We start from the raw sequence: 9,165 nt of genomic DNA, 5'->3' as shown, positions 1-9,165 counted from the left end.
CAAAGCACAGCAATCTCAATAACGCAGGCAAATCTAAAAACGAGACCCGCGTTAGGAGAAAACATAAGGATCCATGAGCTCGTTAAAATTTGGCAAGCAATAATATCTAAAAACAAAGCAGACGGTATCAAGTTAATATTGTAACTCGAACAATTAAATTTGGATCTATACCAATTTAAGTCATCTTTAGATCCACGAGAATATGTGAACGGCTACCTTGTTTCCATTAAGGACTAAGGGGCGGTGGAAAAATAAACAATGAAATGCTCAGCTCATTTGAAAACCAAACGTATATATTGTGACAATACAAAGAGTAGTCTCCCAAAAATATCCTTAGATTTAATTAAAAGATCAAAGATTAAAACACAAAAATAGCAACTCTAAAGCAACAAAATATAAGAATACTCTAAGACATCCTCTGAGCAGCCTCCTTAGCAAGAAGCCTCTCCTTTGCCTTAGTTTTGGCTTGGGATTTAGAACCCATGATACCGCCACCCCATTTCTTTCTGTACTCATCATACTTGTCATTGAAGTTAGCCTGGAAACAAACCAATACATAAGACACAATCAGTTTTCTTGAGAGCGTGAATATACAATAACTAAGATAATTTAGTTGAAATTAANAAAACAGATGCCGTCTTCTTGTGGACAATCTGTAGAGTAGATACAAATTGAATCAGCCACAAATAGGGTTGTCGCAAATAACCACTAGTGTCAACAAGTGTGTGAAGTCACGGTTGAGAGAAATGCGGGTGGGTGGACTTACCGATCCAAGGCGAGCCTTGCCCTTGACAATGCAGTATGGAATTTCCATCTTCCTACACAATGCGGGAAGCCAGACAACCAATTCAATTGGGTCCACATCATGAGCAATCACAACCAATTGAGCTTTGTTCTGCAAGGAGATAGCTTTTTAGGTCAATAATCAATATTAAAGAACATTAAGGTGTAAAAGCTGATGTTATTCCATGTTAAAATAGAATACAACCTGCTCAATAAGGTAGGTAACGTGATTGAGACCATACTTCACAACAATAGGCTTCTTAGCTTCAACAGTTTTGCCCTCAGTCTCGGCCTGGGCCCTTTTCAAAAGTCGCTCCTTCTTTTCAGCTTTATCCTCTGGCCTGTACTTCAGAAGTATCTTGAAAAGGCTGGTTGCTACATGAAAGATCATCAAATGTTAATGAAGACCATAACAACTAATGCAAACAAAAGAAGAATAAACCCAAAGATATTAACAGACACACTAATACAATTTCGACCAGTAATGAACATGTAATGACCTACAGTAAATAAACAATGCAACTCATGAGCTATGCAAAGTTCGAATGTTAAATCAAAATTGCAACAAGAACGAAACAACCAATGTACTTGTTAAATATTGAATCATTACACTGACAGCAAGATAATACATCAAACACACTAAAGTCACACAACTCACTACTCGGCTATTAATAGTGAATTAAGCAAAAGTAATCATGCTAACAAAATCTAATGTTTTAAGATGTAAACTGATAAGAAGACACAATAATGATGCAAAGCAGTGTAGTCAGAATAATTACAAGGCCTTGTCCAATGCATGAAACAACAATTTTCTAAATAGCAAGGTATCCAATAAAAGCTACGATTAACATTAAAAAATTTCTAAATAAATAAGAGGACATATTACTACACTTGAAGCATTAAACAAACATAAAACAAGGCAAATGAAACAAAATGGAGATAATTATTTACGCACCAAGGTTCTTGTCAAGGGTCTTGGTGAACTGGTTCAAAGCTGGTGGAACCTTCAACCTCTGCTTAAGGATCCTCTTCTTCCTCTGGATTTGTACGGTCTTAGGCCACTTCACGAAACGAGTCAAATCCCTCTTTGGCGGCAATGCTCCTCCGATCCCGAACTGCTTAGGACGCTTCTCGAACAACGGGTTCGTAACCTTCTCCTGAAGAAATGCATGAGAATCAAAACAATGAATAAAAAAACCAGAAAATGAAATCCTAGAATCATAATCGTGAATCTGACAACAAGAAAACAAAAGGAGGAGAAACTTACAGGCTTCTTCTTCGAAGCTGGAACTGGCGCTTTTCCACCTCGTTTAGGAGCCTAAGAAACAGAACATGACAATGAAAAAAAGTGAATCAGTAAAATTTCTAAGCTAATTGGATCAACAACAAAGGCTTAAAGTACACAATCTTCTTCTTCTTCGTGTTGTTCCTTACCATATCTGCGTTGCAAGCTTCTCTCACTGATTCGGCTTCTGCAAAATGCTTGCTGCTGCAAAACTAAAACCCTAGTTTTCGTATTTATACTGTTAAAATAAATTAGTTGAATGCTACTAAGGGTCCAAAAGTGTGTGCAAGGCCCAAAACTGAGAAGGCCGATAGAAACGAGTTCACAAAATCGAACACCAAAAACATGGATAAATTCATGACAAAAAAAAAAGGGAAAAAAATGGCAAATTTAATACTAAAATAAAAAGGAAAATTACAAATTTAAAAAATTTAATTATTATTAAACTGACGAAGGCCTCAAGCCCTTAACTAACTGTTCATTTAACAATTTTATAAGAAATTCTAAGTGAAAATATGTACAATAAATTATACATCTTTTGGTTTAAAATACCAGGAGTAAAAATAATAGAGTATGAATGAGTAAATTCAGAGTAAAAAGTGTGAAAAGATATCATGACAAAGAAAAGAAACTGTTATTGAGATTATCAAGGGGAAACAAATTCTAGTTACATACATGCATGAGCATTCATAAGGTTGTGAGGTTAAGTATGTTTATTCGTGTGGGCACCCAAGATATGTGAAAAATTCAAAATCAAGCATCTAAGATTGATGGGTGAATATTGTTACTCCTAAATGGATGCCAATATCACTTTTAGGCTGGTTTGTTTTCATAGACGGGACATGAAACAGGAATACGGAGACATAAAATTGTGTTTGATAGATGAGACATGGACAGAAATATTGTGTTTAAGAATATTAAATTAGTGTATTTTGTGTCCTTCTTGTTGTTTTCAGAAACAGGACACTATACGGAAATATGAAATTGTTTTTGACAGATGAAACATGGATAGAGACATTGTATCCAGGGACACTAAATTAGTGTGTTTTGTGTCCATCAAATGACACAAAAACACTAAAACACAACTTATTTTTTATTTTTTCTTTCATTATTTTTGTTTTTTTTATTATTATATTTTTTTCTCACATTTTTTAAATGAAAAAAAATAAAAATAAATTAGATTTTCATAATTTGTTATAATTTATCATCAAACAGATACAAAATTTTGTGTCTCTATTATTTGAGTTTTGTTTTCAGTGTCTTATCTTATACTCTTATCCGAAACAAACACAGCTTTACAGTTTTAATAAGAAAAGCACATCTGCAACAAAATCTTATCAAAATAAAATATCAACCTTTCACTATTATTTATTGTTTCATTTGCTTGAGGTGTTTTTTAAACTAAAACAAAAGCACCAAGCTCCTGATTCTTTTAATATTGTCCTTGCGGTCAGGCACTTATGTTTCTGGCTTTAAAATGTTCTAATAATAGTTTGGGACATCTAATATTCTATTTTTGTTATAGTGAAAAATAAAATTTTTGGATATAAAATTACTAAAAAGCACAAGCATGAGGATACAAATAAAATCGTAAACAATATGCCATTTAACTCTATTTTTAAAATTCAATAAATAAATGTTGCATTTTTTATATATTTAGTCGTTTACTATATCTTTGAGTTTAATACTCCATCTATAAATTAAATGGGTAAAGTACTAAATTGGTCCCTACATTTGGGGTAATCTTGTTTTAGTCTTTAATGTTTAAAGTGTTTTATTTGAATCCAAAAGAGTTTCATTTAACTTCAATATAGTCCAACCGTGAGATCAAAGTTAAATAATTAACGGAATGTCTTACATAACAGCAGTATAAGAACAAAGTCGATAATCTAGATAATAAATACAAGCTCCAGACGCACAAAATCAACTATGGATGTATCAATACATTTATTTTCTATAGAACTAAAAAAAATGATAAATAAATGTATTAATGCATCCACGGTTGATTTTATGCCTCTGAAACTTGTACTTGTTATCCAAATTATCGACCTTGTTCTTGTACTGCTGTTATGTAAGACATTCCGTTAATTATTTAACTTTGGCATCATGGTGGGACTACATTGAAGCTAAATGAAATTTTTTTTTATTCAAATAGAACACTTTAAACCTTAAAGACCAAAACAGAATTACGCCTAGACGTAGGGACCCATTTAGTATTTTACCCAATTAAATTTGTTATATACTTTTCAACATATGCCTTTACCCTTTAGATCTAATCTTAATAGCCTACATTAGTAGAACACCCACGGATGTTCAGTCTTTTAATTGAACATTTTAGATGCGACCTTTGTTTGCAAGTATCGCATCTTTTATATGATTGAAGAAGGAAGTTTAATCTATAGAAGTATTCAAAAACAGGTTGAACATGCTCGGTTTACTGCTATTTGAACATGCTTGGCTGCTATTTGAACATGCTCGGTTTCCTGCTATTATCTTCTAGTCCATGTACCATGTTATGTGGCATGCTAGATGCTAGTGCTACTCTTCGGAAAACATGTTACTCTATTCTCGTTTAGTTGGATTATTCTAAAATTTCGGATACTTGGTGAATAATATCAAGCTCAGGTTCAATTTGTAACTACTTGAAGTTGAAAGGTTACAAACACTTAATTACTCTTCTAACAAATTAAACCAATGTAGAACTAAGAGGTTACTAATACTTTATTATTATTTAATTTTTAACCTGCTTTTTGGTATATTAAATCACCTGGATAGTGCATAAAATCTTTCTTATAAAGTATCTATAATTGAATCTAATATAAAATAGACACGGTTTGATTGTTGCATCTTAAAAATCTCTGATTTTATAGTCAGCAAAAGAAACATATATTCCCATTTGAAAAGCCCTTGCAAGTTGCAAGCCTTTTGTTAAGTAAAGAACACCGAGCAGAAGCACGTATATATAATAATAATAATAATAATAATGATGATGATGCTGCCGCTGCTGGCAACTAAGAGATCCTATTACTACACTCATAGGGGTATTAATATTTAATATACACACACAAATCCCTTGAGTCCAATATTCAAGAATGGGTCATAAGCGGCCTCTGGCCACATATTGTCACCGAAGATTTAAAAAAAAAAAAGACTGAAGGAGGGTTCACAATTTGAAGCTCAAAAAAACTGAGCAAGGAATTTATATCTGTCAAGGAAATTTGTGTAATTGACATTGATATTATCATAAATTAAAGGAGAGAAACAGCTACTTTAACAAATGATAAAGCTTCTGCCGTGGGGAACAATATCAGAAATATAGCCACTCAGAAAATTCATCCACTCCCCACTCTAAAAGAGCTGTAATGAGAATCCTGTTGCATGTCAAAAGAGCAACTAAGTAAATATAAGAAAAGGATCATCAAAAAATTGAATAAACATAACAAAAGCATAGTAGCATACTAGCACAATATGCATGTCAATACATATTATTTGAAAAAGTGCGCAGAAGATATCAAAAAACAAGAGGCTATTATTTGTCTTTTGTTCAGCAGAATAAAAAGAAAAGGCCTTGAAAGTTCATTACATCCATCATCCAATTTAAAGAACACAAGGTAGTTTCAATCAACGTGCTGTAAGTTTTAAGCTTAGTTTGCAATGCCATACAATCACCAATGCTTATGCAGAAGAAACAAAAAAGCACTCGAGAAAAATGCATAAACCTCACTGAATTTAACCATACCTTCAGCTAGTCGATGGCAGAAAAACCCTTATAAGCTCCTTCACAGTAACCCTTTTTCTACATGTAGGGCATTTACTCTGAGCACTTATTGCAGCTTTGATGCAACTCTTACAGAATATATGACCACACCTTGTTGACATCTCTTCAACCAGGGGGCCCATGCATATTGGACAGTTGAAGACAGGCTCCTTTGGAGGTTCAGGGGCCTTTTGAACAGGTTCCCTCTGCAAAAGTAATATCCAAGTCAATACAGAACTTTGAACAACATTGAACATTCTCAATTGTCTTTAAGTCTTCTATTTATTTATTTATTTTTTGTCGGTACATTTAAGGCAATGAGGTTTGAATCTAAAACCTCATGCATGCTACCCAAATCCCTCAGGCGATCAGGCCCTCACCATAGATCAATCCTAGTGGTTTAAGACCTTTATTTGTTTAATTGTTTAAGGCAATGGTCTATTATTGATAGCTGATCAAATTTGCACTTTGGAGGCAAAAAAGTACATCAATTGGAAAGCACAAGGTTTGTTTGGTAAAGTCTTTGTTTTCAACTTTAGTATTTTCAGCTTCCATAATTTTGTAAAAAAAAATGAAGACAACAAATCTTGTTTTTGTTGTTACTTTCTCTTTCACAACAAAAAACTGAAATTTGACTAAGATTTTTCATGTAGCATGCTGCAAAAGAGAAGAATTAAAACTAACATATCTTTCCTACATGGCAATAACTATTTAGGCAGCCTAACCCATAGGGAGTAATGTAGGCAGCCTAACCTGATGCAAGCATCAGTAGCTGATCACAGGGCTTGAACCCATGACCATTAAGTTCACATGGAAACAACTCAATTGTTGCTCCTATCCTCCCATTCACCAGGCTGCCGTTATCTGATAGCCAATTTATTTAGTAAAAATACAAGTTGTTGAGGGCTAACGAAGCAATGCACATAATCAAGACTTGTAGAAAGTGATTTTGGCTTTACCGTAGAACTGCTACTGCTTTCCAAATTAATGTAAAGATCACAATTAATAACTGTTCGACTTGAGGACTCTCTTCTGCGTTTGTTGCGGCAATAGTTGGTTATCCTATTCTGATCTTCTGCAATAGTCATGAATGACAGAGAACCATCATGATCGATACTAATAAAAAAACACACTGATTAGAAGACTCCATTTCATATGTAACAAGTACAGAAAGCACCTAGCACCTAACCCTTACATGTTGGAACCAGCAAACTGATACCCAACAGATCATAGAGAATGAATGAACAAGATAATCAGCATGATATGATGTGGCAACAACGTTTTTTCTTACACAAGTAATAAGATACTAATATTTAGAGCTTCAATGCACTATTAATTGCTACTGCAACTTCTAAATTATAAATAATCTCTAGCTATGTAAAAAACATTGAATTAGATAGTGGTGTTCATGGATCCTGCACAACTTTAAATTTGGTTACCATTACATGGCTTAAACTAACAGATCTCAATTGAAAACAATAGACGTTGTAACCCCAAGTCCCCAACAGCATAATAAAGCATCGGTTAAAATTTAGGTCGGTTGCTGCCAGAAAATGGAAATGCTTGAACTCAATGTCAAACAATCATTGCAACTAAGAAAGCATAGTGGAAGTGGGGTAATGAGTTTCAGCATTCACCTAAATCCACATCAACTATAGTCCTCTCACGATTTCTTCTCGCATTGTTTCTGGCATTGTTTTTAGCCTATGGCCAAAGGAAAATGAACAAAACAAGATTAATATTCACCAAGAACTTCTTAGAAATACTGAAAGAATTATAAAAACAAAGCACAAGGAGAAGGTAGTAATGTAGTAAAGTATAAACCTCAGCAAAAGCCCTTGGGCTAGATTCAACAACATCATCATCAACAATGGCCTCCACATCAATTGTTGCAGGCTGTGCTGGCTGTGGCATCTGTACAGCCTGCTGTTGCTGGGAAGCTTGAACTTGTTGGGGTTCCACCTGAGTTGAAGGTCCTTCCAGCTCACGATTCTCACCACCAGGCTCCTGATTAAGGTCAATTTCCAAACCTGTCTTCCTCCGTCTGTAACTTTTTATAGCCCCCCTGCCTGACCGAGTGCTCATCTTGGTACGAAATTATCTTATGCAACTCAAACCCTACAAAGTCCAATAACATAACACCATAGAAATTAGAATATTATGCCTCACAAAAGCGGTTATCATAGGCAGTTCTAGGCGGTTAGAAGAAGTAATCTTTATGGTCCGAATATATAAATTATTCCGTTAAAAAAAAAAAGCAAACAATCGATGATCTCCAAACATAAGGCCTGCTCTACTGTGTACAGCCATTCAGAGGCACCACAGTAGATAAAATTTTAGTTTAACTCTAATTGATCTCCTTCTTATAGCTAACTTTCAGTATACTACAAAAGGCAAAAAAAAAAAAGGTCTGCAGAACCCTAAAGGAGTTCAACTGTTTATGCTTGCCAATACAATGAGTTGATTCAGTGAATGTTTCGCGAGAAAATTGTGAGATTTCAGTACTCAAAGTTATCATCTGTATACCAAAGCCCACCAATTAATTTACCCATAGTACGATAACAGGTCCCAAACTCCCAATATCAGCAACTAATCGCTGATCAGGGGAAATAATAATAATAATAATACAGATATTAGCACAGATTAAACAAGAATCAGCACGCAGAATGAGAATCAGGTTATATATTCAAACACCTTTCCACACATTAAACCGATGCGCACAAACTGAATAAAGAGTTGATAAAAAAAAATCGAAGGAAATACCGAAAAGTTTGTCGTCAGCGATCGAAGGAATTGATCGGGGAACCCTAAAACAAACAGTGGGAGAAAGAGAACGAAAGAGAACGAAAGAGAAGGGAACTTACCGGCGACGAATCGCAGTCAAGAAAGAGGGTGGGGTGAACGCAGAGGGTGTGCCCTAACGGTAGAGAGAGGAAGAGAGAGAAGAACAAAGAAAGAGGGGGTTTTATTTATAAGGGTTGGGAATTAGAGGATGTAAGAGAAGAGAGAAGATTGTGAAATTGAAAAGAAGGCAGGGGGATAGAGAGAGAGAGGGGCAGAGACAGAGAGAGAAACTGTTGCGAACGGAAAGAAGAGGAGAGGAGGGAACACGGTGGGGGTGGGATGCATGGAACGCGCTTTCCATAGAAATTGAATTGAACGAGAAAGGAAATTTTTTATATTTTAGAAACAAATAAATATTCTTATTATGTATTCTTTGTTTTGTTTTTTATTCATATTGTGAATTAATTTTAAATTTAATATTAATATATTAACAGTATAAAAATTGATTTTATATAATTATTTATTTAAAATTATGTATTAAAATTATTTTTTAAAT

The 9,165-nt window shown here is 34.3% G+C and overlaps 2 protein-coding genes across 2 annotated transcripts; both read right to left on the bottom strand.

The window, feature by feature from the left end:
• LOC107628733 (60S ribosomal protein L7a-1) lies at nucleotides 247-2,293 on the bottom strand (the record flags this gene model as incomplete). The annotated part of the gene is given in 6 exon segments (XM_016331315.2): nucleotides 247-538; nucleotides 767-895; nucleotides 989-1,158; nucleotides 1,739-1,940; nucleotides 2,051-2,101; nucleotides 2,218-2,293. Coding segments are annotated over 6 exon segments (687 nt in total), but the record flags the coding sequence as incomplete, so codon positions are not given.
• Nucleotides 5,071-8,965, bottom strand: LOC107628734 (E3 ubiquitin-protein ligase RNF4). Its single transcript, XM_016331316.2, has 6 exons — nucleotides 8,690-8,965; nucleotides 7,650-7,943; nucleotides 7,463-7,529; nucleotides 6,785-6,900; nucleotides 5,808-6,031; nucleotides 5,071-5,439 (listed from the first exon to the last, which is right to left on the bottom strand). The coding sequence occupies exons 2-5, from the start codon at nucleotides 7,908-7,910 to the stop codon at nucleotides 5,810-5,812; spliced, it is 666 nt and encodes a 221-aa protein (XP_016186802.1). The 5' UTR covers nucleotides 7,911-7,943; nucleotides 8,690-8,965; the 3' UTR covers nucleotides 5,071-5,439; nucleotides 5,808-5,809.

Source organism: Arachis ipaensis, chromosome B03, assembly GCF_000816755.2.
Source record: "Arachis ipaensis cultivar K30076 chromosome B03, Araip1.1, whole genome shotgun sequence".
In the NCBI taxonomy this organism is placed as follows: domain Eukaryota; kingdom Viridiplantae; phylum Streptophyta; class Magnoliopsida; order Fabales; family Fabaceae; genus Arachis; species Arachis ipaensis.
The sequence above is the reverse complement of the archived record's forward strand: the minus strand, read 5'-3'. Positions and strand labels throughout refer to the sequence as shown.